This window comes from Pristiophorus japonicus, chromosome 8 (genome assembly GCF_044704955.1).
Source record: "Pristiophorus japonicus isolate sPriJap1 chromosome 8, sPriJap1.hap1, whole genome shotgun sequence".
NCBI classification, from domain to species: domain Eukaryota; kingdom Metazoa; phylum Chordata; class Chondrichthyes; family Pristiophoridae; genus Pristiophorus; species Pristiophorus japonicus.
The window spans coordinates 68,977,447-69,004,603 of record NC_091984.1 but is presented as its reverse complement, the minus strand read 5'-3'; the positions used below and the strand labels follow the sequence as shown (position 1 = coordinate 69,004,603).

General features: G+C 44.7%; 1 protein-coding gene across 3 annotated transcripts in view; it reads right to left on the bottom strand.

The window, feature by feature from the left end:
- spata6 (spermatogenesis associated 6) overlaps positions 1-27,157 on the bottom strand; it is a 187,641-nt gene that overhangs the window by 44,193 nt on the left and 116,291 nt on the right. For all 3 annotated transcript variants that reach the window (XR_011594060.1, XR_011594061.1, XM_070886907.1), the window contains one exon: positions 25,233-25,414. Coding sequence is in view for 1 of the 3 variants with exons in the window: in XM_070886907.1 (XP_070743008.1) it covers positions 25,233-25,414 (182 nt within the window). In the remaining 2 variants the exon portion in view is untranslated. The remainder of the gene's footprint in view (positions 1-25,232; positions 25,415-27,157) is intronic.

Sequence of the window (27,157 nt, the reverse complement as noted above, 5' to 3'; positions counted from 1 at the left end):
GCTTCAAATGTACAGTAAAAGCTCTCATCTTAGAGATATCTTCTCTCAGCTACAAACTCTTCCTCGCTGCATTTCCACAACAGATTCAACATGCTGCAAGTCTTTATACATCTCCATCCAGTCTGACCTCATTACCTCTCTCACCATTGACAGATCGCTTCTATCATCTCCACTTCACCTGCCATCTATTCCATCAGCATGGGTGCCCTTTATATTCTCTCACATTGGACCTCAGAATCCCACTACAATCAGCTCCAACATCAGCAGAACCGGGCACACCAGCAGCACCAAAAACACCACCACCAACCTTCTCTGCAATCGCCTGATGCTGCACAGGACAGAATGCATCAGCACCTGACCACGTTACTGCTCGGGAGGCTATGGGTCTTACCATAGCCATTCACTTCACTTGACACTGTATGCTCTGGCTGTCACATGATGCGCCAGGTTGGCACCACCCAACACCAACTCCATAAAGCATCCCTACAATGCTCAAGCTATTCCTTTCACACTCGTCACCATTGCGGGGGGCACCGTTATGTCTCACCATTCACTGCAACTCACTAAGCCATTTCCAAAGGTGCACACAAATCTGTCCAAGAACACAAAGTGTTGAAAATAAAGTTTTCAATGTTTGACACCACATTAACAGAAACTTTACATGAGCATTGCATAAAACATCTAAGTACCTACCCTTGTGTGTTGTTAGTTGGTATGATTAAACTAGGATGAGGGTCAGTGTGAGGGGTGGCTAATGAGATGGGGATGTGATAATGTAGATAAAGAGGGATGGGTGGAGGCGCTAGGTAAGTTGATGTGAGTAAGGAAGACAGGAGTATGCGAGGGAAGACAGGAGTAGGGTAAGGAAGGCAGAGTGATGGGGATGTGATGAGTGGCACTGGAGAATGAAGATGAGGGTGAATGTGGCTTTGTACTAATGTAGCGTGATCTACTGAGATCATTGAAACATTTACAGAACTGCACCATAGTCCTGACCAGATCCCTGCTTGTGCTCTTTTCTGCAATGTGCAATCAGGCTGTGTTGATCTCTGGCGAGGTTTCTTCTGCCCATGGGAAGGGAAGAGGACCTTCCCTGTGTGCTGTGACTCCCTCCAGTCGTGGGAAAGAGTGTTTTCAGCACCTCAATGCTGTAGAACAACTGATAGCACAAATGTCAAAATGAAGTTGGCCATGGTCCCTTTAAGGAAACCAGCTGATGACATGTTATAACAAATGACGTCACCAGACCCACTTCCTCAAATTGGCTGGCAAACGCGTTGGATAGGCTTGACAAGCCCCATCAAGGAAAAGGCATTTCTGAGGCCGGGATGGATACAGCAGCCGGGTCAAGACCCGATATCAACGTTGCCTGCCATGGACCCGTCGAAGTTCGTAAAATTGCAGCTACAATTTCTAAAGTTGCAGATGACACCAAATTGGGTGAGATAGTCAATACTGAGGAAGACTACAAAAAATTACAAGGTGACATTAATAAACTTGAAGAGTGGGCATATAATTGACAAGTGAAATTCAACACAGACAAATGTGAGGTATTACATTTTAGTAAGAAAAATAGGGAGGTCATTTATTACTTGGAAAATACAAATCTAAGTGGGGCAGAAGAGCAGAGGGATCTCAGAGTACAAATATGTAAACCACTGAAAGTAGTGACATAGATTAACAAGACCATAAAAAAAGCAAACCAAGCACAAGGTTTTATTTCTAGAGGGATTGAATTGAAAAGTAGAGAAGTTACATTAAACTTGTATCAAACCTTGGTTAGACCACACTTGGAGTAATGCATACAATTCTGGTTGCCATATTATAAAAAGGATATTGAGGCACTGGAGAGGGTGCAAAAAAGATTTACAAGAATCATACCAGTAATGCGAGGGTATATCGATCAGGAAAGGATGCAGGCTGGATCTCTTTTCTCTTGAAAAGAGAAGGCTGAGGGGTGACCTAACAGAGGTCTTTAAAATCATTTTTTAAAGGTTTTGACAGAGTAGATACAGAGAGAGTGTTTATACTTGTGGGGCAGAGCAAAACTAGAGGCCATCAATATAAGATAACCAAGAAATCAAATAGGGAATTCAGAAGGAACTTCTTCACCCAGAGGGTGGCGAGTATGTGGAACTCGCTAACACAGGGAGTGGTTGAAGCGAATAGTATGGTGCGTTTAATTGGAGGCTAGATAACCATATGAGGGAGAAGGGAATAAAGGGTTATGCTGATAGATTTAGATGAGGAAAAACGGGAGGAAACTGCAGTGGAGCATAGATGCTGGGATGGACTGGTTGGATTGAATGTTTCTATGTTTCTATGAATGGCCAGTTTTTTGTGCTGTATATCCCATGTACTGTGCTGTATATCCCACGGGGCACAACAGACATGATCTTTGCAACGCGACAGCTGCAGGAAAAATGCAGGGAGCAGCACCAGCCCTTATACATGGCCTTCTTCAACCTTACAAAGGTCTTTGACACGGTCAACCACGAGGGTCTATGGAGCGTTCTCCTCCATTTGGGATGCCCCCAAAAGTTCGTCAACATCTACCGCCTGCTCCACGACGACATGCAGGCCCTGATCCTTACCAACCCAATCCACGTCCGGAATGGAGTGGAACTGAACTACAGAACCAGTGGGAAGCTGTTCAACCTTCACCGTCTCCAGGCCAGGTCCAAGACCACTCCAACCTCTGTTGTCGAGCTACAGTACGCGGATGATGCCTGCGTCTGCGCACATTCAGAGGCTGAACTCTAGGACATAGTCGACGTATTTACTGAGGTGTACAAAAGCATGGGCCTTACGCTAAACATCTTATCTTTTGTAAGATAAAGGTCCTCCACCACCCTGTCCTCGCCGCACAGCACTGCCCCCCAGTCATCAAGATCCACGGTGTGGTCCTGAACAACGTGGACCATTTCCCATATCTCGGGAGCCTTTTATCAACAAAAGCAGACATTGATGAGGAGATTCAACACCGCCTCCAGTGCACCAGTGCAGCCTTCGGCTGCCTGAGGAATAGCGTTTGAAGACCAGGTCCTCAAATCTACTACCAAGCTCATGGTCTACAGGGCCATAGTAATACCCGCCCTCCTGTATGGCTCAGAGACGTGGACCATGTACAGTAGACACCTCAAGTCGCTGGAGAAATACCACCAGCGATGTCTCTGCAAGATCCTGCAAATCCCCTGGGAGGACAGACGCACAAACATTAGCGTCCTTGTCCAGGCCAACATCCCCAGCATTGAAGCACTGACCACACTTGATCAGTTCCGCTGGGCAGGCCACATTATTCGCATGCCAGACACGAAACTCCCAAGCAAGCGCTCTACTCGGAACTCCTTCATGGCAAACGAGCCAAAGGTGGACAGAGGAAACGTTAAAAGGACACCCTCAAAGCCTCCCTGATAAAGTGCAACATCCCCACTGACACCTGGGGGTCCCTGGCCAAAGACCACCGAGTGGACGAAGTGCATCCGGGAGGGCACCGAGCGCCTCGCGTCTCATTGCCGAGTGTATGCAGAAATCAAGCCCAGGCAGCGGAAAGAATATGCGGCAAACCTGTCCCATCCTCCCTTACCTTCAATGACTGTCTGTCCCACTTGTGGCAGGGACTGTGGCTCTCATATTGGACTGCTCAGCCTCCTAAGGACTCATTCTAAAAGTAGAAGCAAGTCTTCCTCGATTCCGAGGGACTGCCTATGATGATGATATCCCATGGAATCCTATGTAAGGTTTCACTGATTTCTAGTACTTTCATTTAGTGCTGAGCATAATGATATTAAGTGAGAAGCGAGTAGTATAGATGCACTTAAGGGGAAGCTAGACAAGCATACGAGGGAGAACGGAATAGAGAGTTATGCTGAGATTTAGATGAGGAAAGATGGGTGGAGGCTTGAGCGGAGCATAAACGCCAGCATGGACTGGTTAGGCCGAATGGGCTGTTACTGTGTTGTATACCCTATGTAAATCCAATCCGTCTAAAATGAAAGAAAGACTTGGATTTATATACACCTTTCACGATAACCAGACGTCTCAAAGTGCTTTACAGCCAATGAAGTACTTATGGAGTGTTGTAATGTAGGAAACACACAGCCAATGTGCACACAAGTAAGCTCCCACAAACATCAATGTGATAATGACCAGATAATCTGTTTTTTTGTTATGCTGATTGAGTGATAAGTATTGGCTAGGACACTGGGGATAACTCCTTGGCTCTTCATCGAAATAGTGCCATGGGATCTTTTACTTCCACTTGAGAGAGCAGACGGGATCTCGGTTTAACGTCTCATCCGAAAGATGGCACCTCCAACGATGCAGCACTCCCTCAGCACTGCACTGCTGTGTCAGCCTCGATTTTATTTTGTGCTCAAGTCTCTAGAGTGGGACTTGAATCCTCAACCTTCTGATTCAGAGGCGAGTGTGCTACCCACTGAGCCACAGCTTACACTCTCAATCCTCAGCAAAGTGATGGAAGGTGTTGTCGACAGTGCTATCAAGTGGCACTTACTCACTAATAATATACTCACCGATGCTCAGTTTGAGTTCCGCCAAGACCACTCGGCTCCAGACCTCATTACAGCCTTGGTCGTAACATGGACAAAAGAGCTGAATTCCAGAGGTGAGGTGAGAGTGACTGCCCTGGACAACAAAGCATCATTTGACCAAGTGTGGCATCAAAATTGAATTCAATGGGAATCAGGGGGGAAACGCTCCACTGGTTGGAGTCATACCTAGCACAAAAGAATATGGTTGTGGTTGTTGGAGGTCAATCTCTCAGCCCCAGGATATCGCTGCAGGTGTTCCTCAGGGCAGTTACACTCCATCCTGGAAATATATCGCCGTTACTTCATCGTTGCAGGGTCAAAAATGTCCTAGGCTCAACTGACTTCAGTTGCTTTATCAATGATCTTCCCGCCATCATAATGTCAGAAGTGGCGATGTTCGCTGATGATTGCAGTGTTCAGTTCTATTCGCAACTTCTCAGAATCTGAAGCAGTCTATACCTGCATGCAGCACGTCCTGGACGACATTGAAGCTTAGGTTGCGAAGTGGCAAGTAACATTCGCGTCACACAAGTTCCAGGCAATGACTATCCCCAACAAGAGAGCATCTAACCACCGCCCTTTGATATTCAATGGCATTTCTATCGCTGAATCCCCCACCATCAACATCCTGGGGATCACCATTGATCAGAAACTTTAACTGGACCAGCCACATAAATACTGTAGTTACTGCGTCGGCGGCAGTCGGGAGCAGCGTCGAGGAGGTGCGTGGAGAGGCCTATAAAAGGCACAGCAGGGAGTCCGGGGCTAGCGTCGGCGGCAGTCGGGAGCAGCGTCGAGGAGATGCGTGGAGAGGCCTATAAAAGGCACAGCAGGGAGTCCGGGGCTTGCGTCGGCGGCAGTCGGGAGCAGCGTCGAGGAGGTGCGTGGTGAGGCCTATAAAAGACGTGACTTGTGCAGCTACAGGGAGAAGGCAAAAAAGAAGTAGAAAGAAATCAAAAGGTGACATCACAGCCAAGAGGGTAAGTGATTGGCTGGTGATTGGTGAGTAGTTTTTCTTTTTTCTCTTCTATATCAGTGAGTAACTTTTAACATTGTTGTTGCCAATTTAAGTGTATATAAGGGTTAAGTCATGGCAGGAGAGCTCGGTTGTATGTTATGCTCCTCCTGTACCATGTGGGAACTCAGGGACACTTCCGGTGTCCCTGACGATTACGTGTGCGGGAAGTGTATCCGCCTCCAGCTCCTGACAGACAGCATTGCGGAGTTGGAGCTGAGGGCGGATTCACTCTGGAGCATCCACGATGCTGAGAATGACGTGAGTATCACGTGTAGCGAGTTGGTCGTACCGCAGGGAAAGGGTCCACAGCCAGATAGGAAATGGAAGACCAACAGGAAGAGCAGTGCAAGGAAGGTAGTGCAGGAGTCCCCTGTGGTCAACCCCCTGCAAAACAGATACACTGCTTTGGGTACTGTTGGGGGGGATGACTCATCAGGGGAGGGCAGCAGCAGCCAAGTTCATGGCACCGTGGCTGGCTCTGCTGCACAGGAGGGCAGGAAAAAGAGTGGGAGAGCAATAGTGATTGGGGATTCAATGGTGAGGGGAATAGATAGGCGTTTCTGCGGCCGCAACCGAGACTCCAGGATGGTATGTTGCCTCCCTGGTGCAAGGGTCAAGGATGTCTCGGAGCGGGTGCAGGACATTCTAAAAAGGGAGGGAGAATAGCCAGTTGTCGTGGTGCACATTGGTACCAACGACATAGGTAAAAAAAGGGATGAGGTCCTACGAAACGAATTTAAGGAGCTAGGAGCTAAATTAAAAAGTAGGACCTCAAAAGTAGTAATCTCGGGATTGCTACCAGTGCCACGTGATAGTCAGAGTAGGAATCGCAGGATAGCGCAGATAAATACGTGGCTTGAGCAGTGGTGCAACAGGGAGGGATTCAAATTCCTGGGGCATTGGAACCGGTTCTGGGGGAGGTGGGACCAGTACAAACCGGACGGTCTGCACCTGGGCAGGACCGGAACCAATGTCCTAGGGGGAGTGTTTGCTAGTGCTGTTGGGGAGGATTTAAACTGATATGGCAGGGGGATGGGAACCAATGCAGGGAGACAGAGGGAAACAAAAAGGAGGCAAAAGCAAAAGACAGAAAGGAGATGAGGAAAAGTGGAGGGCAGAGAAACCCAAGGCAAAGAACAAAAAGGGCCACTGTACAGCAAAATTCTAAAAGGACAAAGGGTGTTAAAAGAACAAGCCTGAAGGCTTTGTGTCTTAATGCAAGGAGTATCCGCAATAAAGTGGATGAATTAACTGTGCAAATAGATGTTAACAAATATGATGTGATTGGGATTACGGAGACGTGGCTCCAGGATGATCAGGGCTGGGAACTCAACATCCAGGGGTATTCAACATTCAGGAAAGATAGAATAAAAGGAAAAGGAGGTGGGGTAGCATTGCTGGTTAAGGAGCAAATTAAGGCAATAGTTCGGAAGGACATTAGCTTGGATGATGTGGAATCTATATCGGTAGAGCTGCAGAATACCAAAGGACAAAAAACGTTAGTGGGAGTTGTGTACAGACCTCCAAACAGTAGTAGTGATGTTGGGGAGGGTATCAAACATGAAATTAGGGGTGCGTGCAATAAAGGTGCAGCAGTTATAATGGGTGACTTTAATATGCACATAGATTGGGTTAACCAAACTGGAAGCAATACGGTAGAGGAGGATTTCCTGGAGTGCATAAGGGATGGTTTTTTAGACCAATATGTCGAGGAACCAACTTGGGGGGAGGCCATCTTAGACTGGGTGTTGTGTAATGAGAGAGGATTAATTAGCAATCTCGTTGTGCGAGGCCCCTTGGGGAAGAGTGACCATAATATGGTGGAATTCTGCATTAGGATGGAGAATGAAACAGTTAATTCAGAGACCATGGTCCAGAACTTAAAGAAGGGTAACTTTGAAGGTATGAGGCGTGAATTGGCTAGGATAGATTGGCGAATGATACTGAAGGGGTTAACTGTGGATGGGCAATGGCAGACATTTAGAGACCGCATGGATGAACTACAACAATTGTACATTCCTGTCTGTCGTAAAAATAAAAAAGGGAAGGTGGCTCAACCGTGGCTATCAAGGGAAATCAGGGATAGCATTAAAGCCAAGGAAGTGGCATACAAATTGGCCAGAAATAGCAGAGAACCAGGGGACTGGGAGAAATTTAGAACTCAGCAGAGGAGGACAAAGGGTTTGATTAGGGCAGGGAAAATGGAGTACGAGAAGAAGCTTGCAGGGAACATTAAGACGGATTGCAAAAGTTTCTATAGATATGTAAAGAGAAAAAGGTTAGTAAAGACAAACGTAGGTCCCCTGCAGTCAGAATCAGGGGAAGTCATAACGGGGAACAAAGAAATGGCGGACCAATTGAACAAGTACTTTGGTTCGGTATTCACTGAGGAGGACACAAACAACCTTCCGGATATAAAAGGGGTCGGAGGGTCTAGTAAGGAGGAGGAACTGAGGGAAATCCTTATTAGTCGGGAAATTGTGTTGGGGAAATTGATGGGATTGAAGGCCGATAAATCCCCAGGGCCTGATGGACTGCATCCCAGAGTACTTAAGGAGGTGGCCTTGGAAATAGTGGATGCATTAACAGTCATTTTCCAACATTCCATTGACTCTGGATCAGTTCCTATGGAGTGGAGGGTAGCCAATGTAACCCCACTTTTTAAAAAAGGAGGGAGAGAGAAACAGGGAATTACAGACCGGTCAGCCTGACATCGGTAGTGGGTAAAATGATGGAATCAATTATTAAGGATGACATCGCAGTGCATTTGGAAAGAGGTAATATGATAGGTCCAAGTCAGCATGGATTTGTGAAAGGGAAATCATGCTTGACAAATCTTCTGGAATTTTTTGAGGATGTTTCCAGTAGAGTGGACAAGGGAGAACCAGTTGATGTGGTATATTTGGACTTTCAGAAGGCTTTCGACAAGGTCCCACACAAGAGATTAATGTGCAAAGTTAAAGCACATGGGATTGGGGGTAGTGTGCTGACATGGATTGAGAACTGGTTGTCAGACAGGAAGCAAAGAGTAGGAGTAAATGGGGACTTTTCAGAATGGCAGGCAGTGACTAGTGGGGTACCGCAAGGTTCTGTGCTGGGGCCCCAGCTGTTTACACTGTACATTAATGATTTAGACGAGGGGATTAAATGTAGTATCTCCAAATTTGCGGATGACACTAAGTTGGGTGGCAGTGTGAGCTGCAAGGAGGATTCTATGAGGCTGCAGAGCGACTTGGATAGGTTAGGTGAGTGAGCAAATGCATGGCAGATGAAGTATAATGTGGATAAATGTGAGGTTATCCACTTTGGTGGTAAAAACAGAGAGACAGACTATTATCTGAATGGTGACAGATTAGGAAAAGGGCAGGTGCAAAGAGACCTGGGTGTCATGGTACATCAGTCATTGAAGGTTGGCATGCAGGTACAGCAGGCGGTTAAGAAAGCAAATGGCATGTTGGCCTTCATAACGAGGGGATTTGAGTACAAGGGCAGGGAGGTGTTGCTACAATTGTACAGGGCCTTGGTGAGGCCACACCTGGAGTATTGTGTACAGTTTTGGTCTCCTAACCTGAGGAAGGACATTCTTGCTATTGAGGGAGTGCAGCGAAGGTTCACCAGACTGATTCCCGGGATGGCGGGACTGACCTATCAAGAAAGACTGGATCAACTGGGCTTGTATTCACTGGAGTTCAGAAGAATGAGAGGGGACCTCATGGAAACGTTTAAAATTCTGACGGGGTTAGACAGGTTAGATGCAGGAAGAATGTTCCCAATGTTGGGGAAGTCCAGAACCAGGGGACACAGTCTAAGGATAAGGGGGAAGCCATTTAGGACCGAGATGAGGAGGAATTTCTTCACCCAGAGAGTGGTGAACCTGTGGAATTCTCTACCACAGAAAGTTGTTGAGGCCAATTCACTAAATATATTCAAAAAGGAGTTAAATGAAGTCCTTACTACGAGGGGAATCAAGGGGTATGGTGAGAAAGCAGGAATGGGGTACTGAAGTTGCATGTTCAGCCATGAACTCATTGAATGGCGGTGCAGGCTAGAAGGGCCGAATGGCCTACTCCTGCACCTATTTTCTATGTTTCTATGTTTCTAAGAGGCTGGCTATTCTGCAGCGAGTGTCTCACCTCCTGACTCCCCAAAGCCTTTCTACCATCTACAAGGCACAAGTCAGGAGTGTGATGGATTACTCTCCACTTGCCTGGATGAGTGCAGCTCCAACAGCACTCAAGAAGCTCGACACAATCCAGGACAAAGCAGCCCACTTGATTGACACCCCATCCACCATCTTCCACATTCAATCCCTCCACCACTGGTGCTCTGTGGCTGCAGGGTGTACCATCTACAAGGTGCACTACAGCAACTCGCCAAGGCTTCTTCAGCAGCACCTCCAAAACTCATGACCTCTACCACCTAGAAGGACAAGGGCAGCAGATGCATGGGAACACCATCACCTTCAAGTTCCCCTCCAAGTCACACGCCATCCTGACTTGGAAATATATTGCCGTTCCTTTATAGTCGCTGGGGCAAAATCCTAAAACTCCCTCCCGAATAGCTGCAGATTGTTCACCACGCGGACTACATCGATTCAAGAAGGCGGTTCACCACCATCTTCTCAAGGGCAGTTAGGGATAGTCAATAAATGCTGGCCTTGCTAGCGATGCCCACATCCCAGGAACAAATAAAAAAAAAATATCTAGAGGCTCAGCTGGCACCTCTCTTGCAATCCTGGATCAGATACAAGAAAAAGCCTGTCACTGGATTCTCACTCAGCTTTAGCCAGCAATCTCTCTCTGTCACATATTTTCTTGCCTTTCTTTATTTAATCAATACCACTCCGGTCAGTAGCCCTCTAAACTTTCCTATCGTGTTCTTTCCACGCTCAAAATATATCATCCTCTTTCTTCTTCCTACATCATCACTGTTGAAATCAATACTAAGCGTAGTCTTCTACTCTAATTTATTCTCTATCATGACCTCAAAATTGTTCAACTACTTCCATCCCCCGGTCTTCCCTTCCTTCTATTTGCTTGAAAAACTCAAGCTTGACCTTGGTGTCATATTTGACCCACGACCACATATCCGCGCCATCACCAAGTCCATCTACTTTCACCTCTAACATTGTCCAACTCCACCTTGCCTCAGCTCATCTGCTGCTGAAATCCTCATCCATGCTGTTGTTACCTCCAGACTTGACTATTCCAATGCTTCTCTGGCCGCCCTACCATCTTCCATCCTCCATAAACTTGAGCTCATCCAAAACTCTGCAGCCCATATCCTAACTCACACCAAGTGTCATTCACCCAAGACCCCTGTGCTTGTTGATCTATGTTGACACCTGGACCAGCGATGCCTCAATTGTCATTCTCGTTTTCAAATCCCTCCATGGCCTCGCCCCTCTCTATCTCTGTATCCTCCTCCAGCCCTACAACCCTCCGAGATCTCTGCGCTTCTCCAATTTTGGTCTCTTGTGCATCCCCTACTTTAATCACTCCACCATTAGCAGCTGTGCTTTTAGCTGCCTAAGCCCAAAACTCTGGAATTCCTTCCCTAAACCTCTCTCTCCTCCTTTAAGACACTCCTTAAAATCTACCATTTTGACCAAGCTTTTAGTCATTTGTCCTAATATCTCCCCATAGCCCTGAAATGTTTTGCTTTTCAAGTATATATCCAATTTCCTTCTGAAACTTATTATTGAATCTCCTTCCACCAACCTTTCATGAAGTGCATTCCAGATTTCTCAAAACAAAATACCAGTGAATAGCAGCATTTGACTGCAGGAGCAAATTGAGCCCCATCCTGTCATCACCCAACATTCATATATGCACAGTGGAGAGAAAGCAGAGTTAACATTTCAGCCAATGACCCTACGTCAGAACTGGAGTGTGTTCGGAAGGAACATATTCTTAACAAGTACTGAAAGGGGGAGGGGAAGAAAGAACAAAAGGGAGGGTCTGTGATAGAGCGGAAGACAGAAGAAATTAGAGAGACAAAAGGAATGATGGGCCAAACAGAAATGGTAATGCCAGGAGTTAAAAAAACATTAGTCACGATGGGGTGTGAATGACAGGATAATGACCAGCTGCCAGTAGAGACAAGGAGAAAAAAAAGGAAACAGGCTCAGGGGGGTGGGGGGGAAATAAGGGAGCCAAAGGTTGGCAGCGGTTACGCTCTAAAATTGTTGAACTCGATGTTGAGTCCAGAAGGCTGTAAAGTGCCTAAACGAAAGATGAGGTGCTGGATCACAGATGCTGCCTGATCCGCTGAGATTTCCAGCATTTTGTGTTTTTATTCCAGATTCCAGCATCCGCAATATTTTGCTTTTGTATCCATACATGCACGCTTTCCAGTAATATTTAATAGCTAACAATCAAGAGCAGCAACCCTGGATGATGATCATCTCTCTTCTTTAGCAAAGGAAAACTGAAACCAATTATAGGGCTCAATTTTGCCCAAAGCTATTGTTTGGCGTATTGCCAGAGTTATGCCCATTTTTCTAGGTCAGAACAACTCCAAAGATAAATGTGCCAAGTTTCCCCGCTCTATTTTTCAAAATTGGCGCCGCACAGCCTGTCCTGTAGCCTCGGGGGGGAGGTGGAGTCGACTATGCACACCGAAAAAACGATGCTGCCCATCTGCGAATGCGCGGGGAAGAAAAGAACGTTTTTTACGTGATTCCTATGGTTGCTCATGCGCAGTACATCTCTTGATCTGCAATCGGACATTTTTAAAGAGCCAGTTGTGTGTGAGAACTTTAATTCTCATTGGAAAAATCGGAGCGCAAGGACCAAGAATTTCTTACAGGATGAAGTGGAGGAACTAGTTACTGTGATTGAGGGCAGATGGCAGGAGCTGGACACCAGCAGAAGTCACATAAAAGTTTTACCCAAAGAAATGAAGAAGCGCTGGAACCAACTTGCAGAAGATTAGTGCAATGGTGACCACCCCGAGGTCTGGAGGCCAGTGCAAAAAGAAGTGGCAGGACCTTGGTCAAGTAGTTAGTGTAAGTAATATTTTCATTTTTCAATGTAATTGCAATTGTAAATGTGACCATCTGTATATGTCCCACCTAGCAGAAAGGCACCCTCTCTCAAAAGTTATATCTTCATCTTTGTAGAGGAAAGTGGCACACAACAAACGAGAAAGAACTCAAACAGGAGGAGGCCCAGCAAATTTGCATCCACTGACACTCTTGGAAGAGAGGGTCGCTGCTTTTATGGGTCCTGCCTGGAGAAAAGCAACCACCACTGCACAAGCTGGGAGAGGGTAGGTCCTGCAAATTCCACAATCTGGCTTTGTTAAATGTTAAGTACTGCGTGGGCTAGCCATGCTTCGGTTCATGGGGGTGTCTCTGTCAGCTACGCTTCGGTTGATGCAATGTGCTATCATTCATCGTGGTCCTTTAAATCAGCCTGCTGCCTGCGCTGCGTGTGCCTACTTATGCCAGCCACCCTGCCCCCTCCTCTGCTGCTAACCATTTGTCTGTTCTGTTATATTTTGCAGAATTTGAAGCCAACCCTGATGAGGCTGAAGCTGATGCAGAAGAAGATTCAGACGTGGAAGAGTCTGAAGAGGCGAACATCTTCCAATCCCACCTTCCAGAACAAGAGCATGGGGGTGAGATGATGGATGAAGCCCACAATGTTGTACTCACTCTGGAGGAGGTGCAGGTGACGCTCATTGAAGTGCCAGGCCCTTTCCTGAGTGGTACGAGTGTTGGTGGGACATTCCATGGTCTCTCACAGTCCGAGGCTAGGGATTCCAGTAGGATGCAGCGAGTCACACCCAGGATAAAGAGGGGAAGGTGAGCTCGACAGCGCTTTCCTGAGGTGCAGGATCGAACAGATGTGGTTCAGATGATGGCAATGAGCGCGAGAGAATTGATCTTACGCGATCACTCCTGGACACCATCAGTGGGGTGGGTGATGAGGTATCGGGACTGTTGCAAGAAATGGGAATGCTGTCCGGGAACATGAGGGAGGGAATGTCGCAGGTAGCTGATGCGCTGTCGGTGAACATGAGAGAGGGAATGTTGGAGGTCGTTGAGAAACTGTCAAGGCACATGAGGGAGGGAATTTTGGAGTTAGCTGCTACAATAAGGGAACAAGACCAGACCCCGCGCCCATTGACAGAATTAACTGCCACTCTGACTCCAATCCCCAGACCAGCCTCTGAAGAGGCCTTGCTGGGCCTTCCACAATACTGCCTGCCCCTTCCCCACCCCGCTCATCAAGAAGTGTGCATTACCCGAGATGTTCGAAAGAATAAGCTTGGTACCAACCCGAGAAACGCTGCGCCACCGCCTGCGGGCAGGGGTGGAGTCAACAAGACCAAGCGCAGCGGGCGGTCTTAGAATAAGATGGAGGAGAGATGGCTGCAGCCTTTCTTTGCTGTTGTTGTTGTTATTATTATTGTTGTTACTGTTGTAACTGTTCTCAAATTAAAAGTTTTTTGTAAATTATGTTAGCAAGTGATCTTAGAGTGTGAGATCTTAAGTGAAAACTTTAAAGTTTGATACAAACATATATTTATTAAAGTTAAGTACATCAAATATTTGTTAAACTTTTGAATAAAATATATATATAAAATTATAACTGAATGATTTACATTATTTGTTCCATTAAAACAACACAACATTACGGAACAGGTCCAAACAGTAAACATGGTCCGCATGGAATTGTTGCCGCTGAGCCTTCAGGCAGCAAAGTGTTCACGGATGAGCTGCTGGCGCAAGGCTCGAGCAATCGTTAAAGGGGCATGATGGCCCGCCCTCCTCCGCCGTCGTGCTCTGGGTTCAGGTAGTTGCATGGCTTCCTTGTCTTCGTCCTCCTCCTCGTCATCTGCATCTATCGCATTATCAGCCACTCTCACCTTCTTCTACTACTACCATCTGCTGCTGCCTCATGATGGCTAAGTTATGCAGCATGCAGCATACAACAGTGAACTGACTGGCAATCTCAGGGGAGTATAGCAAGTAGCCTCGGAATGGTCCAGGCATTGGAAACACTGTTTCAAGATACCAATGGTCCTCTCTCTTATGCTGCACATCGCAATGTGCGACATGTTGTATTCCCAGTCAGCTTCCGTCCGGGTTATGCGTAGGGGCGTCATGAGCCAGGTGGCGCGGCCGTACCCTTTGTCTCCCAGTAGCCAGCTCTGCCCTTCTGGCTGCTGCTGAAACATAGCAGATATAACGCTCTCGCATAGGATGAACACATCATGGGTGCTCCCAGGGTATCTTGCATCAACTGACATGATGTGATGCATGTCGTCACACACAAGCTGCACCTTAATGGAATGGAAGCCTTTTCTGTTCCTGTACATCTCAGAATCCTCCAAAGGTGCTCGCAAGGCAATGTGGATACAATCAATGCAGCCCTGTACCTTTGGGAAGCCAGCAATCCCGGAAAAGCTCACAGCCCTGTCACGCATTGCCTGTGGAACTTTATGTAGTCATTCTTCCGGGCATTTGGTGCAGCAGTCACCTGCCGAATGCAGATATGTGTTGCATATTGAGAAATGATGCACACATCCCCAGTTGTAGCTTGGAATGATCCGGATGCATAGAATGAAAGTAAAGCTGTAACTTCACTTCAACTGATAAAGCAGTCCTCCTGACATACCAACTCACAGATCTCAGTTACAACTTCTTTGCGAAAACAGAGCCTTCTGAAACAGTCTGCAACACCCTGGTGCAGGTACGAACGCCTGTCTCGATATACCCAATGTGGGTAAGGCCTCCTGCCCATCACCCTACGGGCTCGGAGATTTCTCCTGCGATGACGTCGAATCAATTGTCTCCTCCGCAGCACCATCATGCAAAAGGCTTGCACAAGGTATGGTATTGCCAGTATTGCCCCCATGCTTATATTTTACCTTTGCAAGAAGCTCAAAACGGCAGGCAGGCAGGACAAGGTTCTTTGTTCTCTCTCCCCATAGGTCTATATGGACCACATTCGGGTCTGAGCAGGCGCAGTGATCGGGCACCCACCCCCCCAAACCCCCGCGCTACATTTGATGCGTAGTGCATTCTTGTGATGCCTTCCGATCGCCTTCCGCAGCCTCCCACCCACCCGGACTTGATTTGATGAGTAGTGCAGGCTTCCATAACCGCACCTTCCCCCCCCACCCCCACCCTCCCGGGCTTCATTTGCAGCCAAGCCCGTGTCCGGGCACAGGGCAGATTCTGCCGGCCGACACTCCAACCCTTCAGCCCTGTTTGCAGACGTTCGGTGGTGGCCTGTTAGTTGAAAAAATATGAAAACTTACAGAATTCTATCAAACTTCCATTTACTGCTTTATAAGGTAAAAAAAATCATCTTTATTATGCATATTTAAGTGTTCTTGACTTCCTCCAAAACTTCGCTGGCTGAAAAACAATGGCGTCTTTCTGCGCCCATTTTTCAATGTGTGCTGCTTTTTCTTAACTCACCAGAAGGTTTATCAGGTGTGGTCACATACGCCTACCTAGGAGAATTTTTTTTGGGGGGGCAAACTTCCATAATTGACAAAAACTGGCACAGACATCAGGTTACACAAAAAAAAACAAACCTAAAAAAAATCGTAACTAACTGAGTTACGTTGGCGCATATTCCTTGGGAAATTTACACTTTTTAAACTTACGCCAAAAACAGTGCAATCACTGGGGAAAATTAAGCCCCTCGCACCCCCATTATTGTCTATGCTGAAATCATCTTTCTAAGTACAAAATAGAGTATAATAGAGTAGTAGTTAGATTACTGGACCAGTAATCCAGAAGCCAGGGATAATATTCTAGAAAATATATGACTATAAATCTCACTATGGTAGTTTGAGAATTTGAATTCAGTTTCAAAACAAAATCTGGAAATAAAGGCCCCAAGTTACACAAGGAGCTCGATGTCTGCTTGGCGCGACGCGCTCTTCGCAGCAGGGGGCGGAGCCTAATACTCGTGCCGATTTTCTAAGTAGCAGGGGGCGGGTACAATTTAAATTAGCCTTCGTGGTGCCGGCAACCCTGCGCATGCGCGTTGGAGCGTGCGCACACGCGCAGTCTCACACAAACATTGGCACTCGGCCATTTTTAAAAATACTGCAGAAAAAGTGAAGATTTGTTTCTTGGACCCTGCAAAGGCTTGTATAATTTAATTTTTTTTGATATTTCTGTGTGTGAGGGAGTGCTTTTAGCAGCACTGCTGAATAAATCACCTGCTGAAATCAGTGAGTTCAGCTTTTCACTGCTAAACTTGCAGAACCGGTGCTGCATTGGTGCATGCAAATTAAGGACTGTGTGTTTGGAGAAATAAGAGTGCCAATTCAACTTTGCAATAATACATGGTGTTGACAATGCAGCACCCATTCTGCAAATTTAAATATAAAACTGTCGATGTGGCTGCCTCAGTCCCCCTCACAGCTCGAAGGCTGCTGCTGTATCTTCGGCTGCTGGCCAGCCACTGACGCCGCTGATATCCTATGGCCGAATGGCCTCACGTCCGTCCGCTGCTGATTCTTCGGCTGCCGGCCAGCCACTGACGCCGCTGCTATCTCATGGCCGAATGGCCACACATCGGTCCGCTGATTCTTCGGCTGCCGGCCAGCCACTGACACCGCTGATATCTCATGGCCGAATGGCCTCGGGTCCGTCCTGTGCTGCTTCTTCGCAGCCAGCCACGAAGAGAATGAAGACCTGCCTCAAGCACTGCAGCACAGCTCGAAGCTTGCTGCCGCTGCCGTCGAGACACTGACGCCACACCGCTGCCTGTCTCCAACATGAAAGGCCTGCCTGAAGCACTTTCACACAGGTAGGAACAAGGTTTATTTAATCTTTTCTTTGCTTATAAATTTTTATTCAGGTTGGATTTATTTGTATAATATTTGTATAAGTATAACTAAGGATTGATTGTAGAATTTAATGACTTCCCTTCCCCCCCTCCCCCCCCCACCTTGTTCCCTACGCCTAATTTGTAACCTGCGCCTGATTTTCTAAAGTGTAGACAAGGTTTTTTCGAGCATACAAAAATCTTCACTTACTCCATTCTAAGTTAGTTTGGAGTAAGTTTTCACTCACGAAACTTTGAAATCAGGCGTAAGTGGCCGGACATGCCCCCTTTTGAAAAAAAAATTCTGTTCCAAAGTGAAACTGTTCGAACTGACTAGAACTGGAGCAAACTAAATGTGGAGAATTCCGATTTCTAAGATACTCCATTCTACACCAGTTGCTCCTAAAAATCAGGAGCAAATCATGTGGAAACTTGGGGCCAAAGAGCTGATTTCACTAAAAGTAACCATGAATTTATTGGATTGTTATAAAAACCCAACTGGCTCATTTACGTTCCCTTTTAGGGAAGGAAGTCTGCTATTTTTACCCAATCTGACCTATATCTGACTTCGAACCCAGACCAATATGGTTGACTCTTAACTGCCTGCTTAAGTGTTCGAGCAAGCCACTCAGCTGTATCAAACTAGGAACGGGCAATCATTGCTGGCCTTGCCAGCGCGCCATATCCGAGAATGTAAAGCGATGAAGGATCAAAGCTGAGATCAACAGGTGTGCTTGTACCAATCCGTGCTATGGGTTGAGCCTGGGGGAAATTATATATATATATATATATATATATGTCTATTATATATTAAAAATCTTGAGTATGTGCGTATTTTGTCAATATTTAAAATGGAAATTCTTTATTTAGACACTTATCATTGAATCTTCATGTCATTGTTTGTTGATGAACCACTCAAATGCTTTTTCAAATAAAATCTCTAACTGAAATTAGTAATATCCGAAACAAGGGTTTAAACAAAATAAGGAACTATAAAAAATACACATTTCACAATTCCATGATTAAATTTACCCACTAAATTGTTTTTCATGTTTTTTTATACCTTCATTAAAAAAGTTTATTTAAGGCTTCATCCTTCTTCAAAAGTCCGTGATCAAATTGTATATTTTTACCTTACAACAATTGTGCAATATTTTTAGTTATTTCTGAGCATTTTCCAGCATGCAAACTGTGCACCAACTGAAGTTGAAAGGTAGAAGGGTGTATCTCCTCTGCCTGTGAGGATTTGAGATTGTTTATAGAGAATGAAATGCTGTCGGTGCTCTTGAAAATTCAACTAAAAAAATTCTCTTAATCACTGAGGCTATTTTTTTTGTATGTGAAAACTTGAATACTGCATAAATGGTGAACTTCTGAAAATTTTATGGTCATTTTTATTTGATTATAAAAAATTATGTTTATTAAAGACTAGTTGGTAAACTCATTAATAGTACACTAAATTTTCCACTTTTGTGGTCTTTGTGCACATCAGGAAATTGCTTTCCTTTCCCGTGAATTTTAAGGAGAAAATTTATGCTTAATTGCTTGAATGCAGGAACATAAGGACAGAAACTGATTGATAATGGGGAAAATGGTGGTGCAAAGTATGAGATTGTAAACGGGCTGTGATTGGTTGGGGAGAAGGCTGATGAACGAAACATGATGGAGAGTTGGGGCTTGATAACATAAGAACATAAGATATAGGAGCAGGAGTAGGCCATTCAGCCCCTCGAGCCTGCTCTGCCATTCAATAAGATCATGGCTGATCCTCTACCTCAACTCCACTTTCCTGCACTATCCCCATATCCCTTGATTCTCTAATATCCACAAATCTATCCATCTCGGTCTTGAATATATTCAATGACCCAGCCTCCAAAGCCCTCTGGGGTAGAGAATTCCAAAGATTCACCACCCTCAGAAGAAATTTCTCCTCATCTCAGTCCTAAATAGTCGACCCCTTATTCTGAGACTGTGACCCCTGGTACTAGACCCACTCAGCCAGGGAGGTTCAGACTGAGAGGCTTTAGGATTCTACTGAATTGCTGACTTCCCTATGGTGCAGGGAGCAATAGACTGTGCGCACATTGCCATGAGGGCACCTTTTCAGGATGTAGAGGTTTTTAGGAACTGCAAGGGGTTCCACTCCCTGAATATGCAACTCGTTGTCGACCACAAGCAAATTATTATGGCAGTGAATACTAAATTTCCGGGCAGCATCCATGATGCTCACATCCTGTGTGAGAGCACTGTATCTGACATGTTTACCAGTCAGCCACAAGGTCAATGCTGGATGCTTGGTGACAAAGGGTACGGCCTCGCCACTTGGCTGATGACCCCCCTGCATGACACCCACACCGAAGTCGAGAAGCGATACAACGAGAGCCACACATCCACTTGCAATATAGTCAAGAAAACCATTGGAGTGCTTAAGCAGCACTTTAGATGCCTGGACCACTCAGGAGGCGAGCTCCAATACCACCCTGAACAGGTAGCTCAATTCGTGGTGGTGTGCTCCATGCTACACAACTTGGTTATCAGGAAGGCACAAGAATTGCCAGAAGGGACTGGCGGTCCACCTCAGGAGAGAAAGAGGAGGACGAGGAGGTGGACGCTGACCTCGGGCCAGACAATCAGGCTGACGCTGAAACCATGCCCCCGCCTCCCTCTAGCCTGCAGGAAAAGGCCCGTGATGGCTACAGAGCTGCAAGACTCTTAAGTCAGCAGCTCATAAATGAGCGCTTTGCTTGAAAGAAGGTTGTTGTTATTTACAAAGCTGCAACACTGCTGGGTGTGCAGGTCATATATCAATGGTGTGCATCACCATCTGTTTTATAGTACATTACTTATCAAATGCCTTTGTGAAGTCCATATACAAAACCTCTACAGCACTACCATCATCAATTCTCTCTGTTGCTTCCTCAAAGAACTCAATCAGGTTAGTCAGACATGATTTACCTTTAACAAATCCATGCTGGCTGTCCATTATTAAGCTATGTTTCTCCAAGTGAGAATTAATTTTGTACTTGACAATGGTGTCTAGTAGCTTTCCCACACTGATGTTAGACAGATTGGCCTGTACTTTCCCCTTTTTTTTGGAACAGAGGTGTAACATTTGCAATTTTCCAGTCCTCTGGCACCATTACCATATAAAGAAACAAAGACTTGCATTTACCTAGCATCTTTCACAACCACCAGATTTCCTAAAACGCTTTACAGCCTTGAATTACTTTTTGAAGAGTAGTCACCGTTGGAATGTAGGAAACGCGGCAGCCAGTTTGTGTGCAGCAAGCTCCCACAAACAGCAATGTGATAATGACCAGATAATCGGTTTTAGTTATGTTTTTGATCTCCAAGGAGGATTGAAAAATTGTGGTCAGAGATTCTTCTATTTCCACCCTAGCTTCCTTCAGCAACCTAGGATGCATCCCATCTGGACTGGGTGACTTTGATGCCAACCTATTTAGCATCTTGTAGCAACTTGTGTCATTAAGTTGACAACCTTATTTGTAACATTTCTTCCATTAACACGTACGCATTCCAACACCATGGTAGTGAGGCTGCAGATGGTGGAGGTGTGAGGAGAGAGTACCTTGATAAGTTGTGATTTGGAACCAATGCTTGACGTGGTCTGGCTTCTTCCTTGATGATTTGGCAAGAGTTAATTATCTCACTCAACAGCTTAAGGGTAACCTAACCGAGGGTTAGTATATTCAATTAATTTTGATCCAAACTGGGTTAAATGTAAAACAGTTTGGGAACCGAGTCAAGGATCATTCATCCTACACTGAGAGGTAAAATCCCAGACAGATCCTTAATGCTGAGTTAAAGGATGGAATTAAGATTTGTGTGCTCCCTCGGCATGTATTCGGGCGGAGGGGCAGCGAAGGATCGGGGCGGAGGGGTGGTGAGGGATCGGAGCGGAGAGGGATCGGGGCGGAGGGGCGGCGAATGAGCGTACGGGACGCGGGGCAGCACGGACCTGCCCACACTGCGATATGTGTGCGCACTAGGTCCATGCAGTACAGCAGGTCTCTAGTCATCCTGGTTAACCCTTGCCACTGGATAAAGGCTTAGCTCTGTCAAGCCCATGTGGTGGCTGGTGTGCAACGGTCACCACACGTTAAAAAAATTCACGCACAGGCATCTTCTACCCCTTCAATTGGAGTTCAGGACTGGAACATCGGGTCCTTCATTGAAACATCTGTGAACTCATGTGGAAGCAAGTCATCCTCGTTCGAGGGACCGCCTATGATGGGCATCACCTTGGTGACAGTTAAAGTTTAAGTTGATTAAAGTTAAGTGTAATTACATCCTTTCATGTTAAGGAATCACCAGTGTGTAACGGTACAGCTATTTGAGACAATGCGCAACAAATGTATGTATTTAATCCGACCATTTGTCTGAAATCATAATTATAACTGTAAAAAACACACCATCCCACCCCCACAACAAATTTATCACATGTACATCATTACAATGGTCTCCATTTCCAGCAAAACAGAACACATATGCAAACCAACAAGGTAGCCCTCTCGTTCCTTGCCCCGACCCTCCCACCAAAATAGCACCAGCAACCTAAAAATATGCCCCAGACAACACCTGTGGCCATGCACCTCACTTTACTTCCCCCCCCCCCCACCCCCGCTTCTCCTCCCCATCTCTATCCCTTTCCCCTTCCCCTCCTGCCTCCTGGCCGAGCAGCTCCACAGGCGCTGTTTCATTGGGGGGGGGGGGGGATGACGGCAGAACCGCTGCTTGGATGGATACGGGAGAGGACAGTCCCGAGGTGGTAACGTGCTCCGAGCCAGAAGCAAGATCTTCCTCCTGGCTCTCATGTGTCTCATGTTGGCAATGGAGATTCTAATTGCAATTGTGTGCCTCTTGTGGATTTGTCTGGGTTGGGGTTAATTTTGAGGTTTGGTCAGCAGACTGGATTTAATATAATTTTTTGGGGTGAAGCAGTTTCACCTTGGGGTGCAATGCCGCGCTCCGGGACCACTGGGAGCCCTCTGCCACCAGTGTTTCTGGCTAACAGCTCCAGGGCCTCCTCCATCCCTTCCCTGTTATATATTATTTGTTGGACAAAAACTCGGTGCCAACTACCTTCTTGGTGCTTAGTAGGCTTTTTGCTGCTAGTGAATCTCCCTCCTGCCACCCACAACAATAAGCACACACCACACACGCTTTCAGTCCCTCTCTGTTCCCTCTCTCTTTGTCTCCTCTTCTGCGCATGTAATGATGACCCCTGGCCTCCTGAAACGCGGGAAACAAGTGTTGCCATGCCGTTGCTATGGTCGGCAATACTTTACGGCAGAAGGTCAACATTTTTTAACGCTAATGCCCATTTCAGATCATCGTGGTAACACCCAATTTAAAAAATAGAAAGTTAGGGTTTTGGAAATGGGCGATAATCCGGCGATCTCAAAACCCATATTTACTGCCCACACTGGAAATAACGCCCATTTTTGGCCGATTTGCACAAAAGTGGAAAGTCTAGCCCCAGGTCCCTCTGAACACCAACATTTCCCAATCTCTCACCATTTAAAAATTACTCTGCTTTTCTATTTTTCCTACCAAAGTGGTTAACTTCATATTTCTCCACATTATATTCAACTTGCCATGTTCTTTCCCACTCATTTAGACTGTCTGTATCCCCTTGAAGTCGCGTTGGATTCTCCTCACAACTTACATTCCCACCTAGCTTTGTATCATCAGCAATATTATATTAGATTTGGTCCCCTCATCCAAATCATTGATATAGATTGTGAATATCTGAGGCCCAAGCATGATCCTTTTGCTACCCCACTAGTTAGTCTGCCAACCCAAAAATGACCCGTTTATTCCTACTATCTGTTTTCTGTCCATTAACCAATCTCAATTAATGCTAGTATATTACCCCCAATCCCATGAGTCCTAATTTTGTTTAATAACTTCTTGTGTGGTACCTTATCAAATGCCTTCTGAAAATCCAAATACACATCCATTGGTTCCCCCTTATCTATTTTGCTAGTTACAACGTCAAAAAACCTCTAACAGATTTGTCAAACATGATTTTCCTTTCATAAATCAGTGTTGATTCTGCCCAATCCCACTATTAATTTCTATGTGCCCTGTTACCATGTCCCTAATAATAGACGCTGGCATTTTCTCTACTATTGATGTCAAATTAACTGGTCTGTAGTTTCCCGTTTTTTCTCTCTGTCCTATCTTAACTAGTTGGCTTACAGTTGCTACCTTCCAGTCTGCAGGAACCGTTCTAGAATCTATGGAATTCTGGAAGATGACATCCACTATTTTTATAGCCACCTCTTTCAAAACCCGAGGATGTAGGCCATCGGGTCCAGGAGATTTATCGGCTTTCAGTCCAAGTAATTTCTCCAGTTTTATTTTTTTACTAATACTTAATTTCTTTTAGTTCCTCATTCTCACTAGACCCTTGGTTCTCCGCTATTTTCAGGAGGTTTTTTGCGCCTTCATCTGTGAAGTGAGACACAGAATATTTGTTTAGAAACATAGAAAATAGGTGCACGACTAGGCCTTTCGGCCCTTCGAGCCTGCACCACCATTCAAGAAGATCATGGCTGATCATTCACCTCAGTACCCCTTTCCTGCTTTCTCTCCATACCCCTTGATCCCTTTAGCCATAAGAGCCATATCTAACTCCCTCTTGAATATATCCAATGAACTGGCATCAACAACTCTCTGTGGTAGGGAATTCCACAGGTTAACAACTCACTGAGTGAAGAAGTTTCTCCCCATTTCAGTTCTAAATGGCATACCCCTTATCCTTACACTGTGTCCCCTGGTTCTCAACTTCCCCAATATCGGGAACATTCTTCTTGCATCTAACCTGTCCAGTCCCGTCAGAATTTTATATGTTTCTATGAGATCCCCTCTCATCCTTCTAAACTCCAGTGAATATAGGCCCAGTTGATCCAGTCTCTCCTCATATGTCAGTCCTGCCATCCCAGGAATCAGTCTGGTGAACCTTCGCTGCACTCCCTCAATAGCAAGAATGTCCTAATTTCTCTGACATTTCCTTATTTCACATTATAATTTCTTCTCTCTCAGCCTGTAAGGGACCTACATTTACTTTCACTCATCGTTTCCTTTTTACATACCAATAGAAGCTTTTACAGTCTGTTTTTATGTCTCTTGCTAGCTTACTCTCATATTCAAAAGGGGTCAATGACTATTTTGGCCCCATTCACCTGGACCATTAAACTCTATTACTCAGAATACTGCCAGATGTACTACTGGCACAGCCAGACACTGCTTCATCCCCATGCTCTGAAACACTCTCCTAAATCACAGTAGACCCCAGGACACCCCTTCCTAGACTTACCCTCCACTTCACAGTGCTTCCAGGATCTAGGGTACTGGTAAATCAGTGTATCTAGTAATACTGTTTGGGATAACATCCCTGTTCTTAAAAAGCTCTGGCAACAATACCATACGGTACCTGTTAATTTTATATGTATTAAAAATAAAAGGTCTTCCTTTACTTTGAATGAAACCATCAGGAAATGTTTCAAAGAATTAATGAAGGCAATGGTGTGGTTACTAGTTCAACCTACACAATCAAAATGGCAAGATTGCTGAAGCACCTTGGATTAATGACTATCTATTGTTACTAAATCAGCTTTTTCACATTAATGTCTCAGCAACTGCTCCCAGTCATTTCCACTGATTAGGCCAGGCTTTTCATGATATCTTACTACATAGATTTTATTCAACAACCTTAAAAAGATGAATTTACATGCACATATAATATATATATACACACATGCACACAAATAGAACATCACTGGTCTTAAAATATATATGGATTTGAAAAGAAAAAGAATGAATAAGTACCTTTCTCGAAGAGATAACCGCTTTAACACTGGGCTTTGTTTCTGGAAAGATGAGGGTGTTGAATAGCCCATTAGAGTCATAGCAGGAGAGAATTGTCTGCCAGCTGGTCCTGACATAATATGCTCATCAGTGTCTTCAAAAGAATCATCTAGAAGATCTTTCTCATGTGGTTTCTTGATGGCCTAGAAGATAATAAAACAGCTGTAATTATTATCACTAGAAATACACAAAGGAAGCTTTGTCCTTGGCAAATAACAGTCTTTAGAAATTCAACTATATCTTGATCTGAAGGGTGCTCCAAAATTAAGCTCTGTCCATGCTTTTTAAATGGCAGAAATTATTGTAAAACAGCAGCTCCATTTTGCTAATTAACAAATTACCAATGGTTTGATTTGTGTTACTAAGTTATCAAATGTAGCTTTTGTCTTTCTAATTCTGAGCCTGTTTTAGTAGACAACAATGTCAAAATAGTGATAAAGTGAAGTTTGGTTCAGTATTTTCTGATTATACTGTGCAACGCTCCTGTCATAAATCAGCATATTCTCTGACCTACCATTAGCAGTGTCATGGGAGATGTACTAGTATATAAATAAAAGTCTTGTGCCTAATGTGCATTTTGTTCAATCCAATTCAGGCATTATGCATGCACATATGCAAATTTCAGTGTCACTTTCACTTGATTAGCTTAAATTATATGTCATGAACAAATTACAACTAGAGATAGGAACGTGCAAATCCAACTCAAGGAAAGTAGGTAGATAAATTACCAACAAGGAATACTAAGGAAATATGAAACAACAAATCAAGCATGTGCAGTCAGAAAAATCTACCAATTAAAAAAAAATCAGATCACTTTAAATACTTTTTGAAAATCTTTTTGAACACCAACTTGCTTTGTCCACTGCGACTGAGAAAATACCAGAAATAAAGTTAACATAACATTTATACATTATATTAAAATTTACAACAAAATAATTAATAAAATATTATTTTTTGTTTTCAGTCAGAGGCAAGTGCTCCAGAGAAACTTGTGACTGGGGTTCATGGGCTTTCTCAAACTCATCATTGTCAGATGAAACCTCTGCAACACAACAGGATACAGCTCCCAACATGCACCTGCACCTAGAGCTCCCAGAATATTTTTTATGATTGATAGTAGGAATGACCATTCACAGATTGCTAGGGCTAGCTGTATCTAAGCCCCATCCATCACCCACAATCTTGTGCATCATGGAAAAACTACTGAAAACAAAAACAAAAATCCAGGCAATCCCTTTTTAATAGCAGTGAAAGTAATCAGATATTTTTTAAGTGTAAAAAAATGAGAACGAAAGTAAAACATGAACTTTTCCATATATCCTGAGCTAATTCTGCTTAAAAAAACAATGTAGGTTATTCAATTAAAGGGTTTGTGTATTTAACAAATGCAGTATATGTGACAAACCAAAATTAGAAAAAAAAAGATTAATATAAACAGAAGAACTGTACAATTATTCATGATTGGAGGAGGCTCTGAACAAAAGTTCTGAATTTAAACATGTTTATTGATGCAAAACTTTTTATTGACATTAAGTTCTGTTGCAGAGATAATTGATAAAGAAGATGCAAATTAGTTTAATCTATTTTTTAAGTTTCATTTATTTCTTGACCTTCAATACAAAAACACACGTGAGCAGCTTATGCCAAAAGCTGCACCCCCATATTACATGCAGAGATTGATTTGTGTAATGTTGGTGTGTAAGGACAATAAATATATTATCCACCTGCAGTAAGAAAAAAACATTTTACAGGCACCAAACAATTCACTGGTGATTTCTTATAAATTTATTTTTAAATTATTTTAAACATGCATCCCTTCATCTTTTCTACTCCCATCCCCACCTTTTCAATAGTGTTAGCTGAGTCACCATGAGCAACACCACAGG